Here is a 22,906-nt window from a genome sequence, read left to right on the forward strand (position 1 = left end):
GAGGCTCCGCCCACATAGTGACGTCGTAAGATAGTTTCCGATTTTACCCCATACCAAAAGATGTGAGACATTTATTACATTTCTTTAAGCAATCCGTATATGATATACAACATAATGGAAAAAAAAAAAAAAAACTCGATAGATTACTGCGATTTACACAGTGACTCTTAAGTCGTTACTGAAGTCACGCTCACTGAAAGTTCCACAGAGAAGATTTACAGAGCTTTACCAATCTGAGAAAAACTGACAGGTTGTAAATTATATTCGGGATCCACACATCATGAGGTAAAAGCTTTTTCAGCTTCCCAACCCTTGTAATGGTACAATTCCTTCAATCTCATTTGATCAAAAAAGAGTCGGATGTTTACTCTTAGCCTGAGCAGCAGCAGCAATCACTGCAGGAATCGATGTCTGAGCATGTATTCTTTACTCTTAGGAATGCTTTTTACATGTACTGCTAGACTTTAATTAATGTTGCTAGAGTTGCAATAAATGCAAGACGAAAATACTCAAAGAGCAAAGTTAATATTCACTAAAACTTTTTATCATCCTTTATTTTACAATATCAGAGAAAAAATAAAGTGCTCATTAAAGAAAGAGGTTATTTTCCTGTTGTTAGGCTACTCATTTAACAAAAGTACACAAGAACATTGTATCCTAATTAAAATTTTGACACTATCAAATATATATCTAAGGGAACCATTTACAGCAGGCTCTGTCTCACAGCATTGCCTGTCAAAAAATATTGAAATTAGGGAAAATTTTAGATGGATTGTTATTATTATTTTATATGTATTTACTGGAGAAGAAATCGGAGTAATCGGAGAGAACCTAAACAGACACAGCAAGAACATACAAGCTCCACACAGAAAGGCCCCAGGAAGCTGGTGGATTTATACCCAGACCTTCCTGCTGTGAGACAATAGTGCTAAGCACTGAACCACCACTGCTTTTTCCACTAGCAGGACAAAAGCCAAAACCCAGTTTTGACTGAATGGGGAAGATGGCTGGTTTAACTGGGCCGAACCCACCACTGCCCATTGCTAAAATTAATCTAGTGTGCAAAGTGCAAGACCAAACGGGAAAGGCTAAAGAAATATTTAATAACTTTGGTCTCAGAAATTAAACAAAATTAGTCTATCCGAATCTATCTGAAGCCTAGTGTTAATACAGTTTTTCAGTCATAGTATTAAGTATTAACACTGAGGCTGGAAGTAAAAGCATTATTTGTTTTAGCATTATTGAACCTCCTCCGCAAACAGCCAACAAAGTCTTTGCTGTTTCTCACACATCTGTCTCCATCTACTGATGGAAAGTAAATATACATGCTGAATAACTGGAAAAACCTTTCAGAGATTATTGTCAAATTAAGCATTTCCATAGATAAAAATCTACTTACATCAATTGTTTGTTAGTTTATCAAACTTACCAATGTCCATGCAGAGGAAAAATTTAGATCTGAAGGGAATATTGTGTAGAAATAAGAAAGAGTCACATCTATAACATCATTCTGTGATATCAATATCATTTCTGCTGAAAGTGGAGAAAAAACATCAACATTGTGGGGCTGAATTCTCTCCTGTATCTTGAAAATCTCTCTTTTATTTTTAACTTGATCATTTTTTCTTTTTAAAGGAGGTAACATTTGTTCTTTTAAATCTTACTCATGATCAGCACATCAGTTCATGCAGGACAAGCCTGATATAAACACAACAACATGAGTCAGCATTTCCACATCTTGACATAGGTGGATCTGTTTCATGGGAAAATTGGCTGAATTCCATGATCAGGGGAAATTGCTCAAAAGTGCACTTAACCAAATTAGATGCTGTGGCTAAATGGAAGAGCACTGTAATCTAATCTCCAAGCCAGAGCTGAATAAGGACATATAGATGTGTTGTATGTTGTAGCACAAACTACATTTTGCATCCATTTATTGCCAATCACTGTCTAGAATAGTAATAATAGTAAGAAAAACGTCAACTTACAAAAAGGTTTCAAAATACTCTTGACAGACATAACTGATCCCAGTGAATAGGAATGATACTGTACACTCTGAAAGCATTTAGTCAAATCTAAACATTCAATAGGTCAAAACCTTTTTGTGTTTTCATTTAAATTCCCTAAAAACATACTATTTCAACAAATAATGCAATTCTAGCATCTCTGAAGGCAGATTTTTAAAAGTGCAACTGCAACAGCAAGACTTCAGTTTATAGCAATTTATTGTAATGCTTACCAGAAAAAGAAAGAAAAAAAAATAACACGACACCTTAAAAGTAAAGAAATTTTGTGAAAGGCAGTTGTAGTTGTCTGCAAGTAAACATTTATGACCTGGTCACAAACTATTGTTAGTGAGACAATTTTAGGCACTCAAAATATATCCTGCATGGTCGCATGGTATTTTTCTCTGTCATGAAGCACAGTAAAGAATATTATACAAACTGCTTTAGTATGCCAAAATTGGTTTGCACATTGCAAGTTTGTATGTGTAAGTTAAAGCTGCCCAAAGATCTGAATCAAAAGTAAAGAAACAAGCATGCATCCTTAATAAATTTTAATTGAACTTTGATGAACTTAGGTTTACAAATATCCTTAAAGGGAAACAGACAAGACATTAGTACAAAGCTAGAGATTCATCTGCGACATTTGAAAATGGCAAAACAGCAGCAAAGGCAAAAAGACATTCAGATGAAGACAGCTCATTGGAGCAGTGCTCCCTGTGTTACAGGGAGTAACACTGTGTGTGCAGTGTTGCGCTCTCCACTGACCTGGGTGCCAGCTCTTTTTTCTGCTTTCACTCAGTAATCAATACTGGTATAAAAGCTGGGGAGAAGAGCTGCCCAGTGTCTCTTAGTAATGTCATGAGCATCAGTGGTGTGCTTTGTATTATATTTGCATTACGCTTTGATTGTGCTGAGCTACTACTAATTAGTTGATACATTGTATTAGTAGTTTTCTTTGGCCTATTTGTTAACCTTCCCCTTTTTCCTGGCACATTTTGCTTTGGTAATGTTTGGGCCGATTTATTATGAATGAGTACATCATCTCACCTGTTGCCAGAAGATTCTGGGAACGGATGAGATAATAAGCTCAAGATGGAAACAAAAAGGCTAGGGTTTCCTACCTGGCATCCAGTTGCAGTCCACTCTTTGTGAATCTCCCCCACATTTTTCAATAGGTTTTGTTTCACAATCCTCTCCAGGGTGCAGTTATCCCTATTGCTTGTACACTTTTTTCTACCACATCTTCTCCTTCCCTTCACCTCTCTATTAATGTGCTTGGACACAGAGCTCTGTGAACAGCCAGCCTCTTTAACAATGACCTTTTGTGTCTTGCCCTCCTTGTGCAACGTGTCAAAGGTTGTCTTTTGTACAACTGTCAAGTCAGCAGTCTTCCCCATAATTGTGTAGCCTACAGAACTAGACTGAGAGACCATTTAAAGGCCTTTGCAGGTATTTTGAGTTAATTAGCTGATTAGAGTGTGGCACCAGGTGTCTTCAATATTGAACCTTTTCAAAATATTCTAATTTTCTGATACTGAATTTGGGGTTCATTAGTTGTCAGCTATAATCATCAAAATTAAAAGAAATAAAAATTTGAAACATATCAGACTGTGTGTAATGAATGAATATAATATACAAGTTTCACTTTTTGAAAGGAATTATTGAAATAAATCAACTTTTTTATAATATTCTAATTTTATGAGCAGCACCTGTATGTGTGTGTGTGTGTGTGTGTGTGTGTGTGATGGGTTAAATGCAGAGACTGAATTTCACTGCATGTATGTGTATGTGACAGATAAAGTTCTTTCTTCTCACACTGATAGGTGGAGAGATTATGTTTTCGCTCACGTTTGTCTGTCTCAGAAAATTATGCGTAGATTTCAATGAAAATTTTTGTACGAGGAATAATTGATTACATTTTCGTGCTGATCCAGATCATGATCATGATCAATTTTTCAAAGTTGGAGTACATAGCTTTACTCACTGAACCAGACTGTGGACACAGTAACAAATGACAACCAAATATTCTACCTAATGCCTCATATTAGGTTGCTATTAGCCTCTGGATTAAGTGATTATTACTTTCTCCATGACTTGATGATTTCAAAGGATACAACTATTTTAATATTTTAAACTTTAACCATATATTGTTGCCTTAAAACATCTGTATGTCATTATCTCAATTTTAGCCAACTTTTTAATCATGTGACTTCTAAATATTTTCCATTTGATAAGCTTTCATTTACCATTAATTGAACAGTATATAGAAAGGACTCAGAAACAAACCTCATCTCTTTTGCGTCAACCATATAGACATTTCTGTTGAACAGAATATGTATGGGAACACACTTACTTGCAAAAGCAAGCAAGGACACAGTATTATTGCTAGAAATTCCCACTTACCCCTCTTTACTGATGGGAAGTGATAATGATTTACAGTTTTAAAAATCTAATAGCCCTTCACTTCCCACTTGGTGGAGGTTCTTCTTTTATGCTCACTGGTTCAAGATAATGAACAACAATATAGGCATATAGGCATATAGATACAATATAATTGCAAAGCTATGATTCATTTGCCTGTTTATTACTGCTGCTTTGTACTCTGTAATGTTGTAATATTGAGGGTGCAAAATAGGACGTGCGTCCACCGTTTTCAGTAGTGTGACATCCAGGCCTTCATTTGTTTGTATGCATGGTCTGAAGCAGTTCTAAATTTGTTCAGAGTACAAATAAACTCATTTACTGAACGAATCACCAGTTTGTGTGGGAAACATCCATCCATCCATCCATTTTTTGCATATTCACTGTAAATGAGGACTATTTTCTGTTGTCTCTTCAGATTACTCCAAATGGTCAGAATCTTGTTATTATAAAGTAACTGTGGCTGAGATAGTATCTCTGACAGGGAAGAAAAAAAAAGCCTAAGCGAGACCAAAGTCCTTTTTTGGAGATATGTTAAGTCAGTCAAACGGATTGCCTTCCTACACATTGATCAGCTGACTCTACAATTGCCTAATCCATGTCAAGCAGTCGCGACATTCTTTTAAGCAATTAACCTCAGCGTACAGCACAGCAGGCAAGGACTTTGTGCAATGTGAGGTGGTTATTTAGAGTTAATTTGTCTTCAAAGAAATCTTTTTATAAGCAAAGGCATTAAACTGGCAAAGAGATTTCACACTGTTAAACAGATATCTGATAAGCTGGAAAAGGTCAGATGAATGAGATTATGCAATATGAGTTCTGCTACCTTGTGGACAACAAATTAAAACACATAATTAAAATGTTACTAGTATTCACAAAGAAACTTTACAGATCTTTATTCAGATCTATAAGTCAGAGAAAATACTGGTAGCTTGGAAATAAGTCTATAATAAATATTTTTGAAAGTGGTATGCAAAGTACAAATTATGATAACCTGAGTAGAGTTAAACTCAACATACTGTAAAGTATAGAGGAAATAAATCTCTTTTCAATGGTTTTAATGAAAAAAAAAATATTAAGTTTATATATAAAAAAAAAACCTGACCATGTTGGCAATTTCTCCTAACGTACCTCTAATCTCAACACTAAGGCAGATATTAATACTAAAAAAAGCACTTTGAACAATGCAAAATATAGTGTAACATAATGACTAAGGCATAAGCAGCTGGACAAAGTTAAATGGCAACCCGAACTGGCCGTTAAATCACTATTGAATGTAGTGCAAAAGTCCAGTATATAAAGTCCTGTATATAATTGACACAATTCTGAAATTGCATACATGAACATGTTCAATACACACAACAGAGGTGATCTAATTTCACAATTTTAACTACAAATGTTTGGCTTATAAGTAATTAACTCACTTAGCCATTTAGCATTTGGTCAATTACTTTGCATCAGCTTTTTCTGGGAAAAGGAGTGAATATGATGGAGGACCTTCATCAGATTGAGACAGGAAGTCTGAATTCATCATTGGTGCAGAAGGCAGCAGGTTGTATGCAGGAGCTGTTGGAGGTGGAACAGGAAGAGATGGCTGGCTCTCAGGGGCAGATGGGGCTGGATGAAACTGTGGAGGTGGGGGTGGTGGGTGCAGCACGGAAGAAGATGAAGATGATGAAAATGGAGTACCATATGGAGAAGGTACCTGCGGCACTGGGTTATTGTAGCCCCCAAACATATGTGTTGGCTGAGAAGAGTACACACCCAGTGGACCACCATATACAGGAGGGTTATTTGGGTATGCAGGTGGGGGTGCTGAATAACTTTGGACTCCTGGATATTCGTAACTTCCTGAATGTGGAGGGTAAGGACCCATGGACATTGCAGGGGGAGGGAAGTCACTGTTGCTTGGACCCCCAATAGCACCAGTTGGATAGGGACCTAGATTCTTGTTACTCTGATAGCCAGGAGCCAAGCCAGGAGGTAAAATGACCACTGGGCACAAAACCTCTGGATCAAAAGCAAAAATGATGTCCAAATACACCTATGAGAATTAAGAACATATGTAAATATATCTCATTAATACATAATGCTTTCTTTTTGCAGTCGAATGGCAACAAGAGAACATCTGACAACAGCATCCACAACAGAAAAGTCCTTGATGATATTAATTGCTTTAGACACAGTCAGTACAAACAGCTCTGTTGTGCATAAATCCAAATATCTTTTTCCACAAAGATAAAGGTTGTGCTGTGTTTTGGGAACAGTGCTACATACCTTTAAATGGTGTTCCACTGAGAGAATGTCACAATTCTGGACAGTCAGTATGTGATCAACTGGAATCTTCATTTCACACCTGATCTCCTTCTTTGTTTTTGATTTAATACAGTTGCCAGCCACTTTTTGGCAAACGGTATTCTCATGTTTGGTTCTACCATTGGCACGATACACAACATCCCATATGAAACTAAATTTGGGTGTCATGTCACTGGATGAAGAGTTGTCAATGTTTGCAGTAATCACCATCGTTTCACCTGTATATGTGTAAAAAACAAACAAACAAAAAAAAGCATTTTAAAAACAACTGTATTTAAATTTTCAACTGACTGAAGTGCTGCAGTGCAAAATGCTCCAGAATGTCTGTTATGCACATACAGTTTGTTAATAAGCCTGAGTAACAACTTCCTTTTATAACATAAAATGAAGCCCATTTCTGATTGTTTGGTCAGGCATTCACACCAGTGACCTGCTGGAGGTCATTTTGTAGGGCTCTGGCAGTGCTCATCCTGTTCCTCCTTGCACAAAGCAGCAGATACCGGCCCTGCTGATGGGTTAAGGACCTTCTACGGCCCCGTCCAGCTCTCCTAGCGTAACTGCCTGTCTCCTGGAATCTCTGTCACATTCTTTAGACTGTTCTGTGAGACAGAGCAAAACTTCTGGCTATGACACATACTGATGTGCCATCCTGGAGGAGCTAGACTACCTGTGCAACCTCTGTAGGATCCTGGTATTGCCTCATGCTACCAGTAGTGACACTGACCCTAGCCTGTCTGTAGCCTCCACCTGTAATACCATTCACGTTTTGGAGTTTGTCTCATTGTTGTGCACCTGTTGTTAATGTAACAACCCCCTCTGCTACTTAACTGACCAGATCAATATCCCAGATGTTTAATTGGCTTGATGCTATAGTCTGATTAAAAAGTGTTCTTTTATTTTTTTTTTTGGAGTAGTATATGATCTTAAATCTCAAGTATGTCAGGCAACACGCCTATCATTCTCTTTTCTGTGCACGCACAGCTGTTAATTTTTGGTAACTATGCCAGATGTTTTAAACTTTTGGGAGTACAAGCTTGCACTTGAGGATGCATTAATACTGTGGCAAATAAGTTTCCATGGATGCCATATAATCAAGCTAGCTTTCCAGGGCAGACGAATAGACAAAATACATTCAACAATGTCAGTATTTCTGTCATTACAAGAAGCCAATAAAATTCATAGTTTCTACCTTGTTGGAACGGAAAACTGTTTAAGACAATTCACAACTCGAATCTCAATAGTCTTTTTGCATCTTTTATTGTTAGCTAATTTGGCTAAGTTAGCTAGTCTGGCTATGTTAACCCACACAAAAATATATTTAGTATATTCATTCAGATGAAGAGTGAAAATCATGAAGGCATAAACATAATTGAAACTTAAAACATCTGGAAAAAAAAAAAAACTGAATACCTGGTGCATAAGCCCTCCTGTCGACAGTTACATCCATTTGTACGTGTCCTTTTGAGAAAAAACTCATCTCTTTGTTTGTTGAACCAACTTGTGGTGACTACAATGCAATAAGCAAGCAAAACAATTATTTTGACAATTCCATAAAAAAACAATATTTTGCATGGTTTAAAAAGTATTAAAATGGATATTTTAGTATATTAATGTATCAAATGACAACAACATGTTACAATTTGAAAGGGTGTTTCATAGGGAGGTTGGTTACAAAGAATTACCTTCTGAATCTAAATCTTTTAGCTTCTTAGAACTTTATTAGGAGTTTTGCCCCGTTATTTAACTGGTAAGTCTCATATACTGCTACGGCCCATATGGAAGAGAAATGAAAAGCACTTTGCTGTTCCCTGTAATGTCGAATGTTTATGTTTACATACAGGTCATAAGCATTACATCTGACTTATGTCACATAATAACATTTAACTCGTGCCTTTCACATTTTACAGGAGAAACAAGTGGAATTTCTGTCCTTCATGATGGCCGTTACTTCATTAAGTAAGTACTGCAGTCAACAAAGCAGTCTAATATAAAGTTGGACCACAGGTTTTCTGGAGATATACTGTGCAGGGCATATTATCCTGCTGTGGGAGGCCGCTGCCATTACAGATTGCCTTGTCAGAGGTGTGTGTAATATTTACTTTGCAAAGAATAGTATTTACTATTAAACTCCTCTACTTGGGGCAGGTACTTGTCCCTGAGCCGGAGAGGGAACTCCACCCTTTTCTGGCTGAGGACCATGGCCTCAGACTTAGAGGTGCTGATTCTCATACCAGCTGCTTCACACTCAGCTGCAAACCATTCCACTGCAAGCTGGAGGCCATCACCTGATGAAGTCAACAGGACCACATCATCTGCAAAGAGCAGAGATGAGATTCTGAGGCCACCAAGGCAGAAGCCTTCCACTACTTGGCTGTGCCTTGAAATTCTGTCCATAATAATTATGAACAGAATTAGTGACAAAGGGCAGCCCTGGCGAAGTCCAAAACCCACAGGAAACGAGTCCAACTTATTGCCGGCTTTACGGACCAAGCTCTCATTGCAATTGCACAGGGACTGAACGGCCTGCAACAACGGGCTGGACACTCCATACTCCCACAGGACCCCCAGAGGATAACCTGAGGGATGCGGTCGAATGCCTTCTCCAAGTCCACAAAGCAAGTAATAGACTGGATGGGCAAACTCCCATGCACACTCGAATATTGTTGAAAGGATAAAGAGCTGGTCCAATGTTCCACGACCAGGATGAAAAACGCACTGTTCCTCTTGAATCTGTGGTTCGACTAATGGACGTACCCTCCTTTCCAGCACCCTGGCATAGACCTTACTGGGGAGGCTGAGGAGTGTGATCCCCCGAAAGTTGGAGCACACCCTCCGGTCTCCCTTCTTAAAGATGGGGACCACCACCCTAGTCTGCCGATCCAGTGGCACCACCCCAGATCTCCATGCACTGTTCCAGAGGCGTGTTAACCAAGACAGCCCTACAACATCCAGAGCCTTCAGGAACACAGGGCGACTCTTGTCCACCCCAGGGGCCCTGCCACCAAGGAGTTGTTTAACCACCTCAGTGACCTCACCCCCAGTGATGGGCGAGTCATCCCCAGACTCTGCTTACACTACAGAAGGCATGTCAGTGGGATTAAGGGGGTCCTCGAAGTATTCCTTCCACCACCTGACTATAGCATTAGTTGAAGTCAGCAGCACTCCACCCACACTATAACCTGTGTAAGTAGAGCACCACTTTCCCCTCCTGAGTAGCCTGATGGTTTGCCAAGAATTGCTTTTGATGTCATCTGAAAATCTTTTTCCATAGCCTCACTGAACTCCTCCCACACCTAAGTTTTTGTTTAGGCCACCGCCCGAGCCGGGTTCTGCTTGGCCTGCCGGTACCCGTCAGCTGCCTTCAGCTACCTTCAGCTTAATGGCTCCCTTCACCTCTGGTGACCACCATCTGGTTCGGGTTATTATCACCACAGGCACCAACCACCTTGCAGCCACAGCTCTGAGCAGCAGCCTCAACAATGGAGGTGCAGAACATGGTCCATTCAGCCTCCCTCAGAATGCTGTTATACTTGTAAGACTCATCATTTCTTAAGTTATAAGGCTTTTTGTCAATTTTCAACTAATAAATTGTTAAGTTGACCTTGAAGACCTTAGTATCTTTTAATGGATATTTAACATGACCCCACTCTAGACCCTTACAAAGTTTTATCAGAATTCAAGCAAAACTTTTTGAGCTATCATGTTTATGACAGAATGACACACACACACACACACACACACACACACACACACACGCCCCCAAAAACATCACTTGCTTGGCAGAGGTAATTACCACATAACTGTGGAACAAATGGTATAATAGAGATGTGTGTGTATGTATTGTTAAATATTTTACACACCATCAAAGAATGAAGGTTTGGAACAGCCTTGGAGACAAATTTTATCTCCCTTTCTGCTGAACTGTTCATCCTCCAGCTCCTTGACAGTTTTGCTTCCAGCTTGTAAACAATCTTTCCATAAGTCCCCCTGAAGGATGAAGGCATGCTTCTGTGTAGGGAACCAGCAGATTTTAAGTTATGCAATGTCAAGTGAAACATCAGTTTCAAGCACACTGTATGTATGCATTCACCAGCCACTTTATTAGGTACACATTGCTTGTGCCATGTTGGACCCCCTTTTGTCTTCAGAACTGCCTTAATTCTTTGTAGCACAAAGTCAGCAAAGTGTTGGAACTATTTTGGTCCATATTGCTGCAGATTTATTGGCTGCACCTCCACATTGTAAATAACCCATTTTACCACATTCGATGGGTGCCCTTTTGGATCTGATCACTGTGGAGACCATTTGACTACAACAAACTCATCAGGTTCAAGAAACCAGTCTGAGAGGATCTGAGCTTTGTGACATGGAGCGTCAGCCTGCTGGAAACAGCCATCAGAAGACAGTGTGGTCATAAAGGAATGGTCATGGTCAACCACAGTACTCACGTAGGCTCAAATAATGCTCAATTAGTGCTTAGGGTCTCAAAGAAAATATCTCCCATAACATTATATCATCAGCAGCAGCATGACATATTGATTCAAGGCAAAATGGAGCTAAACTTTCATATTGTTTATGCCAAATTCTGACCCTACCATCTGAATGTGGCAGCAGAAATCAAGCCTCATCAGACCTGGCAACATTTTTCCAATCTTCTGTTGTCCAGTTTTGATGAGTCTGTGCAAATTGTAGCCTCAGTTTCCTGTTCTTAGCTGACAAGCGTGGCACTCAGTGTGGTCTTCTGCTGTTGTAGAACCCTCTACTTCAACGTTCAATGTGTTGTACATTCAGAAATGCTCTTCTGGATACGTTAGATGTAATGAGTGGTTTTTGAGTTACTGTTGCCTTCCCAACAGCTCAAAGCAGCCTGTCCATTCTCCTCTGAATTCTGATATTAACAAGGTACTTTTGCTTATGCAGCTGCTCACTGGATATTTTTTTCTGTGAAACCTAGAGATGGAAGATCAGCGGTTTCTGAAATACTCAGACCAGCCCCTCTTGCAATGACAACCATGCCAAAGTCACTTAAACCATCTTTCCTTCCCATTCTGATGCTCAGTTTGAATTTCAGCAGGTTGTTTTGAGGTGCTGCTATGTTAAATATATGATTAGATATCTACCTTAATACGGAGTTGAATAGGGTACCTAATGAAGTGGCCAGTTAGTGTACATGTCCCAACTACTTATTGTATTTGTTAGACTCAATTGCAAAGCTTAAGTTCAAATCAGTGTTTTGGTCAGCTGTCTCACTATACTTACCCTGAAGGTATTTGGAAGCTGAATCTATAGACATGGGTCCCCTGGGGTAAAACAGTTTCTGAAAATGAAGGGAAATGAACAGTTGTTTCATAGTATTGTAACATTTTGAAATACAGGTACCTAAGTATTACTAATAAATACTTTTCCACTGCACTTTAGTATGGTACATTTTGTCCTCTACACTCCTGTGCCTGCTGTAATTTACTTATAGGACACTTTGCAATAGGTTTTAACAGCGTGTGTGCGCGTGTGTGTGTGTGTGTGTGTGTGTGTGTATTTATTTTAAATATAAATAATACACACACACACACACACACACACACACACACGCACGCACAGACACACACACAGACACACAGAGAGAAAGAGACAAGTGGGAGAAAACAGCTGCAATCAAACAATGCAAATAAATGTTTAAATATTAGACTTTCAAATAGAGTGTGGGTCCAATTTGACCAACTTGCAAGGTGGTGTCAGGGAATTATGTAGCTAGGCAGCATTGGACGGTAGTCTGTAGGATGACTCTGGACATCAAGAACAGGAAGCACGGAAATGTGCAAATAAATGAAGAGAGCGTGTTGAGAAGATGGAAGGAGTATTTTGAGGGGCTGATAAATGTAGAAAATGAGAGAGAGGATGGTGGATGGGGGACAACTGGTGAATCAGCAAGTGCAGAGGATTAGCAAGGAGGAAGTGAGGACAGCTATGAAGAGGACTGAGAGTGGAAAGGCGGTTGATCCCAGATGACAAACCTGTGGAGGTATGGAAATGTCTAGGAGAGCAAGCAGTGGCATTTTTGAACGGTTAAACACAATCTTGGAAAGTGAGAGCATGCCTCAGGAATGGAGAAGTATATTGGTACTGATTTTCAAGAACAAGAATGTACAGAGCTGTAGTGACTACAGATGCTGGGAAAGAGCACTACAGATGCAATGTTTGCTTTGAGAGTGCACTGCATTTGTAGATTTAGAGGAAGCATATGATAGGAACTCTGATCCTGCATGTGTAAATTAGGAGTGACAGATGGGTTGGGGGTGGGATTACATCAGGAATCGGCTCTGAGCCCGCTCTTGTTTGAAATGGTGACAGACAAGTTAACAGATGAGGTTAAGCAGGAGTCTCCGTGGACAATGATGTTTACAGATAACATTATGATCTGTAGTGAAAGCAGCTGGAAGAGAGTCTGGAGAGGTGGAGGTACGCTCTGGAGAGAAGAGGAATGAAAGTCAGAAGCAAGACAGAATGCACATGTGAATGAGAGGGAGACACATGGAAAGGTGAACATGCAAGGAGCAGAGGTAGTGAAGATAGATGAGTTTAAATACCCGGGGTCAATCACTGAAAGCAAACAGTGCACAAGAGAGGTGAAGGAGAGAGTGCAGGCAGGGTGGACGGAATAAAGACAAGTGTAAGGGGTGATTTGCATAGCAGCAAGAGCGAAAGCCAAGGTTTATAAGATGGTAGAGAGATCTGCTATGGCTTGGAGATGGTGGCACTGACAAAACGATTGGAGGTGGCACAGCTCAATGTGTTAGATTTTCATTAGGAGTGACCAGAATGGACAGGATTAGAAATGAGTACATCACAGGGACAGCTCAGGCTGAGCAGTTTGGACACAAAGTTAGAGGCAAGGCTGAGATGGTCCAGACATATGGAGAAGAGGGATAGAGGATATATTGGACAAAAGATGCACCCCATGTTTATGATAAACCAAAAAAGCAGCAGCAACAGAGAAAAGTGTGCATAAAAGTGATGCTGATATTTCTGTGTTTTTGTGTACAGTATCTTTGCTTATATTGAGAAATAGGCTGTAGTCAACGGGATTTACAAAGGGATTATTTATAAAAAAAAAATGAAATTAGCTGTTTTGCCAGTAAGTTTATATTATTGTACCCACTTAATATATCTTTAACGAAATGTTACATGTTAATCTATAAATCAGAACTGCAGCGCTCACAGTTGTATGTATAAAGTATTTAATACAACAATGCAGTAAGAAAAAAAAAAAAAGCTGACTCATTGCGGAACATGACTTTCCTCAGCGTTTCTGATAAACCTGTAACTTGTTTGAAGCGTGTCTTTGAGAGGTAGATGGGACTTTTTTACCTCTATAAATAAAGGATATAGATAAGTCATTTTGCCAAACATTGATTGCAGCTTCTACCTTGTGACAAAAATGTTCTGTGGCTCAAAATGACTCGATGTCATTCATCATGAGAGAGCTGTTTGAGACACTGTAGGCCAACAAGTCATCAACCACAGTTTAAATATCATTAATCGTTTTTTTGGTACAGACACCGGAACTGTGAAGTGTACTACGTACCGTTGGCGCTCTCTGGGATTAAAAACTCCTTTAGTTTGAAGTATCTTCTGTGAGCAGAGCATGTGTGCGATCGGTCGCCGCTCCTCTCAGACCAATGGACATCAGCGTCCCCTTTGGCCTTAACAAACAGGCTTTGAACTGAAGTTTCCTTTGATAAAGCCAGTGTTACAATCCCTGTTATAGCGTCTCCTTCCGAAAAAGTCCCGAATTCATTCAGTGCGTCGTATGCGATGGTAAAGCTCTGAATTGAAGGCATTGTTCCGGAGTGGTTCAGGCACAAGAAGATAAATAAATAAAGAACACTTACTACTAAACCGATATTTCCACTACACAGTATTGTTCGGCAGGGCTACTATGGCGTCTGTCGTAATTTGTGGTGGGCAGGAAGCCACGCCCAACTGGACCATTACTACTCAAAGACCTCTACTGCCATCCACTGTGAAAAGGAGAGAGTGGCGTGTCACAGTTGGCTGCATTATGAGGAAGACCACTAAAGTATTTCCCTGTTTTCAAGCGCATTAGTTTCGTTAAGAAATACAGCTCAGACCTCTGCGACCTCTACACCAGCAGTCTCTCTGGATCCCCTTCTTTTCTTTATCCATGTCTGTCAGGCATTTTTATTTGTTTGTTTATTTTTTTTATTGTTTTGTAACAGCTGTACACAACAATCTGCAGTGGTCATTAGGGTAGCTACCTTCTGTCCTTTCCTCATCCTTCCCATCAGCCTCAGGGTAACCATTTTTCGCTCTCTTTATTTTCATCTTCCTCTGTTACATCTTCTTGCTCACTATCTGCTACACTGACTGTCCCTCTACTAGAATGAAGCACACAGGAGTGAAATTGGCCTCTTAACCTACTTACAGCCTCGCTCTGTTTTCAGCTTTATTAAATCAGTGGTCAAACCAGATCATCAAGGCAAAACCATAATAACTTTAAACAGTGTCTTGATCACTGTGGAAGTTTAAAGTGTCCAAACTTATTTGTGTCTGTGACATTGCAACACTATATTTACAGTACCTTGGCTGAGTAGGCCTAATAACAGAATGTTAAAAAAATACATTGCATTAAATTAGGTGTATGATACTTGCGGTGATATCCCACGTAAAAGCCATTTTCTGTAAGTGTCCCTTTGATGTTATTAAACACAGCCCATCCTAATACAGCAGGTAAAGGCAGCCCTGAATTTTACTGAAATAAGAAAAATAAAATAAAATAAAAAAAAGAATAAATACGAGTGCGTTTATTTGGCCTTAATTTAGAAATTCATTTGGAAATCTTAAGTAAAATAATAATTTTAAAAAAAGAAGAAAAAACAAGAAGAAAGTCTATTTCAAATCTGGTAGTAAAAACTTCATAAGACTGCTGAGATTGGGGGTCATGGGACTGACAACGGACATGCTCAGAAGCTCTCCTGGAATGTGGCATGATGGGAACCTGAGTCATAAAAATGCCAAGAAACAAAACTGGCACTGCAGACCTAAAAAGAACTTGCTCCATTTGAACAACTATCTAGGTAAGTGCATTTATTTGAGCACGGTTCATTAAGTTGGTATTTCCATGTGTGGTTAAAGTGAAATTGCGTTGCTCTTCCACGCTGAACATATGTCAAGTCCATGTTGGTTACTGGTTGGTTACTTTGTTACTGTTGCAACAAAGTTGTTAACTTATTACCGTTTATCTTGTGAGGAGGAGAACAGTAAACACTGAATGTAGCAGTAGAAGTACACTGTGACCTACAGTTTGACACAAAATAAATAATTTAATACTGCTCATGTGAACCCTTCACTTAGTCAGGATGGAGACAAGCTAGCTTATCCTCTGATAGTACATTCTCACATAACTGGCAAACGTGAAGCTAACTCATACTATATTTATAACGCACTTCAACTGAAACAGACAAGCAAGGAAGCAAAACAGACACACACACACAAAAAAAAAAAAAAATTAAAAAAGCTAAACTAAAATAAATAAATAACGAAACTTGCCACAGGCTGGAGTTCAGAAATTTTAGGAAAGGGCAAAAGCCACTCCTGTAAAGTAAAGCGTTATAGTTTATAGACAAAACAGGAGAATCATTGCAAAAATGAATGCGGCACAGGATTCATTTTATGTCACTTACCTGACAGAGCAGAACAGAATGCCAAAGTCTGGTCTTTAACCTGCAAGCTCCCTAAAACAAAGTCTGTGTGATATCGATTGTGCTGATGTGAGAATAAAGCTGATGTTCTCGCGCTGTTAGTAACTGCTAGTAAGCGTAGTGTGTGCACACTCTGTGCAGGAAGCTCCCTCACCTAAAAAACACGGGTATAATTAGCATTTCCAGTAATGTGCCAATGTGTCAGCAGCAGACTGTTCCCTGCTGTGTGCCACATGTGTTCCAGGACAACTGTGAAGAATATTCTGACCTGATTCTCCCCAAATTATCTGAAGTGCACATGTGAAAACATCTTAGTGGAGGTATCTTTCGGTCTCAGTTATGATTTTGTATTTAAATATAACTGAAATTACAGCACATTCATTATCTTCAGCATATGTTTAGTGTCTTCCCTACCCCTTTTGCAGCTTTTTTTTTTTCTTCAAATAAGCATCTGCTGAAAAATCTATGGGTGCTCTTGCTCTAACTCATCTCTCAGTAGCGTCCAAACCACTACTGAGTGATTGTAGCACAGCTGTTTGTTTAATTTATGATTTTGTTGAACGCATTCACAGTAACTAATTATGTAACGGTCAATATTACCGTAAGTATAAGCCTGGAGCTCATGCTAGGTAAGCTGGCTGTTAGCCATTTGCTGCTAGTTTTCATTCACACAGTCATGTTATGGGTTATGTCCCCTGTTCATTTAATAGCATTGTATCTGCTAGGCCTGGTCATCCACACATGGATGACTAGGCACTTTTTGTGTTTGCTCACATCTTCTTCACCCAACTTCCCGGGATGTGTGTCCAGACCTGGAATGCCGGTGATATGGATGAAAAAATTTTAGTGTCAACACCAATACCGGTGTCTTCCGTGGCTCTGTAATGGTTCTGTCAGTGTCTCACTGTAATGGTGAGACTAATCCGACACACTGGAGTATTTTATCCAAATCAACATTTTCAAGGCTTGTCCAGCCGTATCTCTTTTCCTAGGCTGGGGTGGTGTGCGTTTCACATGCTGTTGCATCAGGCCTGCTAATGTTAAAAAGTGTATCCTCTTCTTCTGGTTTGCCTTCTTGACCTTAGTTTCTTTTACTACACATTACCCAAAATATTCACAAAAGGTCTTTGGTGTTGCTTGGTTTCACATTTTAAGAAGAACCTCTTGTGTCTGGGTTTGATGCAGATGTGTCAGGAGTAAAGAAATTCAGATATTAACGTAGAACACAGGAGGTAAACAGTACACAAATCCAAAAATGAGTAATAATACAAGACTGCACACAGGAAACATACACAAACTTTCTGACAAAAGATAAACGGAAGATAGGTCTATATATACTGAAAACTAATTACTCAAACAGGAAGGAACAAAACACAGGCAAAAGAAATTAACTCTGGTGACAACCATCCGCACAGAGCACAGAGACAGAAAGTAAAACTAACAGGACACAAAAGAATACTAACTTTCAAAGTAAAACGGGAAGTAACCAAAACACAGATGCTATAAATCGAAACGAAGAGACTCACATTAAAGATGACGGAGGAAAATGAATACAGGAGGGTAAAGAACAAAAACTGAAAGAAGACAGAAAGGGAAGCATTGAGGGTGCTTAAAGAATAGGCGGGATAACAGTGAAATCAATGCAGAAACTAAAGTCAAAAAGACTAAACATCATAATACACCAGAATATAAAGGAAATCCAAATAGGAGTCTCAAAATACAACAAATACAAAACTCTTGCTTTGGAAACAACCATTAATCCCAAATAAAAGCTCAAACAAAAGATTCCTCAGTACCCAGGGAACATGATAATATCTTCCAATATAATTTATGTATGCATACAGTACCTGAGAGTTACAAAAGGGAAAACCTTTCATACTTTTCCAGCAATGTATTTCACAACTTAGTTTCCAACTCTGCATGGTGTGAGGACATGATTTCACACTGCAGTCTGTTCAGCTGTGATCTGTACTCAGCTACAGGTACTGCAGGCACCACTGAAATTGTTGTAAAAACCGAAGTTGAAACTATGTGATTGCACATTTCTAAAATGAATAAAAGCCAGTTTTTTCAACTGTCTTATATTATGTTTTGAAATCAGATGATATATTGTAAGCTAATCTTGGATTTTATATGAGCTCCCTTGGGCAGTGGCTCCTTTCAATGTGGAGCAGCAGCATCTCTACTTCGAGCCCCTCCCAAGTGGCTGCACTCCTCACCCTGTCTTTAAGGAAGAGGCCAGCCTCAGACTTAGAGGTGTTTGATTCTCATCCCAGCTGCTTCACACTTGGCTGCGAACTGGAGGCCACCTCCCGATGAAGCCAACAGGACCGCATCATCTGCAAAAAGCAGAGATGAGATTCTGAGGCCACCAAGGCGGAAGTTTTCCACCACTTGGCTATGCCTTGAAATCCTGTCCATAAAAATTATGAACAGAATCAGCCCTGACGAAGTCCAACACCCACAGAAACCAGTCCGACTTACTGCCAGAAACACGGACCAAGCTCTCACTGCGGTTGTACAGGGCCTGAATGGCCTGCAACACTGGGCCAGACACCCCACACTCCTGCAGTACCCCCACAGGATGCTGTGGAATGCCTTCTTCAACTCCACAAAACACATGTAGACTGGATGGGCAAACACCCACACACACTCGAATATCCTCGAGCGGATGAATAGCTGGTCCGCCGTTCCATGACCAGGATGAAAACCATGAATCTCGTCCACCCCTGGGGCCCTGCCACCAAGGAGCTGTTTAACCACCTCAGTGACCTCACCCCTAGTGATGGGCGAGTCATCCCCAGACTCTGCTTCCACTACAGAAGGCGTGTCAATGGGATTAAGGAGGTCCTCAGTTGAAGTCAGTGGCACCCCACCTGCACTATAGACTGTGTGAGTAGAGCACTGCTTTCCCCTCCTGAGGTGCCTGATGGTTTGCCAGAATTGCTTCAATGCCATCCGAAAGTCTTTTTCCTTGGTCTCACCAAACTCCTCCCACACCTGATTTTTTTGCAGTGGTGATTGGAGAATCTCCAGGGCCGAAAAAATTACATTTAGGAAAGCTTGAACAAACTACTTTTACATACTCTATAATTATTTACATATTATTAACTACTTATTAAATAAGCAATGATTTGATTATATTGATAGTTTTTGTATACTGACATTTAAAGTTAGTCATTCATACAGTTACTGTTTCATATTAGAAATGTTACATGCACACTGGAATATCTTTGTAGAAGTCCTCAGTCTTCTTCAACTCCATCTTCTGATTGATGTCTGTGGTTATTAAGTTTATAAAAGCCATTTAGTTGTATTGAAATTATTACCTCAAGTGGCTTGCTCCGATTAATCTCAGTCAGGTGATACGGCATCAACAGAAAGTGCCATGGAGCCTGTTGCCCTGGCAATGTTGTCACTGCAGTGAGGGAAGGAGGGGGGAAATGAAGTCAGGGTAACCAGACAATCGCAACAATGTGAGAAATGCCAGAGACCAACAAAAGAAGAATAACAGCTGAAAAGGAAGAGTGGTAACAGAAGATCAAAAAATGAAAAGCTCTGCTTTAAAACTGGCACAGGTTAGTTCCTTATAGCTGAGTGCTGCTAAACCTGTTTTTTTTTCTCTCTTTTTGTCTTTGGTGTTGCAGGATATTTAGTTACTAACCAAAACTAGGTGTTATTACTGACATTTCTGCTTTTACTGTATCATAATATACCAGATTTTGATTGCAACAAGATATAATCCAACTCTTTGCCTTAATTTGGAGTTAATAAACAAAAATAACCTTAGAACAGAATATATTTAACAGCACTCCATAATTTAAATGTACTGTGAGTAGAAGAGACTAAAACTGTGATCCTGAGTGAATATGTTATTTTTATGAAAAAGTAAAACTTGAGACAGAAAACCTTTAATATCTTAGTGGCTTCATGTCCAGGAGTGCTCTTTCTGAGAACAAGGATAGGCCTGATGAAAGAGACAAAAGGGCAGCCCCTGCATGGGGCAGAATCTGAATCTCCAAGTTTCATTGTGACTAGATTTGTGTGTATGGATCATAATTGTAAAGTCTTGAAATATTTATAATACAATCCTCATCAAAATGCAACTTTCACTCTTCTAGTGATGGCATACATTAATGTGAGCATTATGTATGTGAAAGGGCCAGCTACAAAGTGCCTTCACGTCAGAATAATGTGGTACCTCTCTTGATTAGTGGATGTGAATGTAGCAAATCAAGACAAGAAACATATGAGTAAGTGTGGCAGAAATATTAAAGTAATTAAAAGTGAGAAAATTGAGCAAATCATATCCTGCTTAGGGCCCTCATTAAGCTGAGGACAGCCCCGAATGCTTTGACACTCATCTACGTTAGAGAGAGATGAGACTGGTTGTCAGGCAGCGCCTGATAAAAGTGGTGTATTATGGACAGCAGAGGACCGTCTGTAGCATAACGGCAGATGCTGCTTTATAGCACAAAAAGACCTCATTACTGCTTGTTTTGTGAAGTTTCTTTGAAATCTTGCAAGAAAGAAGTGTTAAGCAGTTGATATGAATTTTAAAATGTTGTCTTGAGGTGCACCCTGGGTAAAAAATAATCACTGGTATAAAAGACTTGTTCTTTTGGAATTGATATATTAATGGCAAAGACTTAAATCACATCCCTCAGTGGAAGCTCATTAATCTTTGCCATGTCCTCCTAGTTGGATAGGTTGTATCCCTGCATTGGGAGAAAGGGTGCCTTGGTCAAGTCCAGTCTTTATTAAGATTAATGAACAGCTTGACATTTTTAGTCCTCTGTCTGAATCGATAATTTTAATACTCATGAGAGCCAATGGGGATCTAAGCTTGTGGAACACACATTGTGGCCACAGGGTGCATGTTAAATGTCCAAGTGGTAATCAATGCAAAGAAATTAGCTATTGATCTCTTATAGTTTTGTAATAGGTTATCTATTGGTTTGCTCTTTCGGAAAATTCCAATATCAGTCGGATGGAATTGTGCTGTTAATATTGCTGTGGGGAGTTTGTATGTATGTGTATGCGTACACATGCACCCACTTTCCATTTGTGTTTTCATGTGCGTGCAGGGTCACATTCTAATTAGCACAGAGGGCAGACTGTAAATAAACATGTTTAGGAGCATATTGGTGATCCACAGTTCATTACAAATAATGCAGAGAACTTCTGATTGATTTTATACAAGCTCAGTGCTGACTAGAAGACCAGCACTTATAAAGAGCTGGTAAAATATTTCCACTTTTTTTGCATGCTATTAGTGATAGATCATATATAAAATTATATTTAATTTTTTCAATTATTTTTCAAGTGTAAAAGAAAGTGTTTCTGTGTGTGTGGGGAGGCTAGGAATGAATGTACCGAACAACCACTGTCTAATGCAAATGGCCGAGCTAACTGTTACGATAGCAATCTGTTCTGGTAGCTAACTGCTGAAATTCTCAGCCCGGCCCAGTGGCACCTCAGCAAGGCGCAGTGCTGGACGATCAACCGCTGGTTAGAATCCTGTAAGTGCTGATAAATTGCTGCTATAAACAGACTTGTTAAGGTCAGAAACCCTACTGTGGTTCTAACTAAAGTTCTGAGGTTAGATAAATCTGATATCATGGATAAGTCTTAGTATATTTGATGACTCATTTTAGCATTTTAAAATTTTTATTTGTGCTTTTTTTGTTGGAGAAAATTCCTTCAATCAGTAGGGAAATTCTCTCGCGCTTATTTTAAAATTAAACTATCTGGCCATTGTGCGCCCTGACTGTTTCCCTACCAGTTGACTCATCAGCCAGGTTGCTATTGTGGCAATCCTAGAGATCATTCATTCTCCTTCCCCACAGACAATCTTGTTTGTGGGAGAGTAGGAGGTGGGCTGTACTCTAACTCCACCGTCTTGGACTGCAGCTGGTGCTTGTAGACCTTGTTTTGCTCAGAAAATCTGCTGTTGGTGGCGGACCAGTCTAACAAGAACCTGGAGCAAATGGAGAACTGGTTTATGTGCCACCATGCTGAACTCACCAAGGCTGCAGAGCAGAGCAAAGGCTGCCGTTGTCATCTGCAGAAGGCCTACATGGCAAATAAAAGATTTGCAGATGAGAAACTTAGAACAATATTTTAAATGGTTTACTTGTGTGTGCACCTCTTTGTGTGTGCACCTCCTTTTCTTATTAACCTGCACCTCCCAGTGGCAAAAAAAGAAAATAAAAAAAAATAATAATCAGAATCTGTCAGGAACTCTAATAAAGTTACAAAAGGAAAGAGTATGAAGCAGACTTATTTAAGTTTGCTTGGTCTGTTTCCCAGGACGTTCACTGTGAGGTGGAAATGGATCTGCTTTGCTGGGGAAGTGGGGAGCTTGGACAAACTGGACATGGCAGGCCAGAGGTCATTCCTCCAGAGGTGGCACTTCTGAAAGAGTTTGCAACATCTGGGGTG

General features: G+C 39.6%; 1 protein-coding gene across 1 annotated transcript; it reads right to left on the reverse strand.

The window, feature by feature from the left end:
* Window positions 1-3,718: 3,718 nt before the first annotated feature.
* On the reverse strand, window positions 3,719-14,683 carry LOC115785869 (arrestin domain-containing protein 3-like). The gene is made up of 6 exons (XM_030737785.1): window positions 14,326-14,683; window positions 12,003-12,060; window positions 10,604-10,751; window positions 8,154-8,250; window positions 6,705-6,961; window positions 3,719-6,471 (listed from the first exon to the last, which is right to left on the reverse strand). The coding sequence occupies exons 1-6, from the start codon at window positions 14,579-14,581 to the stop codon at window positions 5,875-5,877; spliced, it is 1,413 nt and encodes a 470-aa protein (XP_030593645.1). The 5' UTR covers window positions 14,582-14,683; the 3' UTR covers window positions 3,719-5,874.
* Window positions 14,684-22,906: the final 8,223 nt, after the last annotated feature.

Source organism: Archocentrus centrarchus, chromosome 9 (genome assembly GCF_007364275.1).
Source record: "Archocentrus centrarchus isolate MPI-CPG fArcCen1 chromosome 9, fArcCen1, whole genome shotgun sequence".
NCBI classification, from domain to species: Eukaryota; Metazoa; Chordata; class Actinopteri; order Cichliformes; family Cichlidae; genus Archocentrus; species Archocentrus centrarchus.

What these genes read in the sequence shown, in the direction of transcription:
- LOC115785869 (XM_030737785.1), bottom strand. Translation starts at nt 14,581, where the DNA reads ATGCCTTCAATTCAGAGCTTTACCATCGCATACGACGCACTGAATGAA. An exon ending in CAAACCTTCATTCTTTGATG is followed by an intron (nt 8,251 to 10,603) that starts GTGTGTAAAATA and finishes ATTGCATTGTAG; the next exon opens with TCACCACAAGTTGGTTCAAC. An exon ending in CAGGAGGGCTTATGCACCAG is followed by an intron (nt 6,962 to 8,153) that starts GTATTCAGTTTT and finishes ACACATATACAG; the next exon opens with GTGAAACGATGGTGATTACT.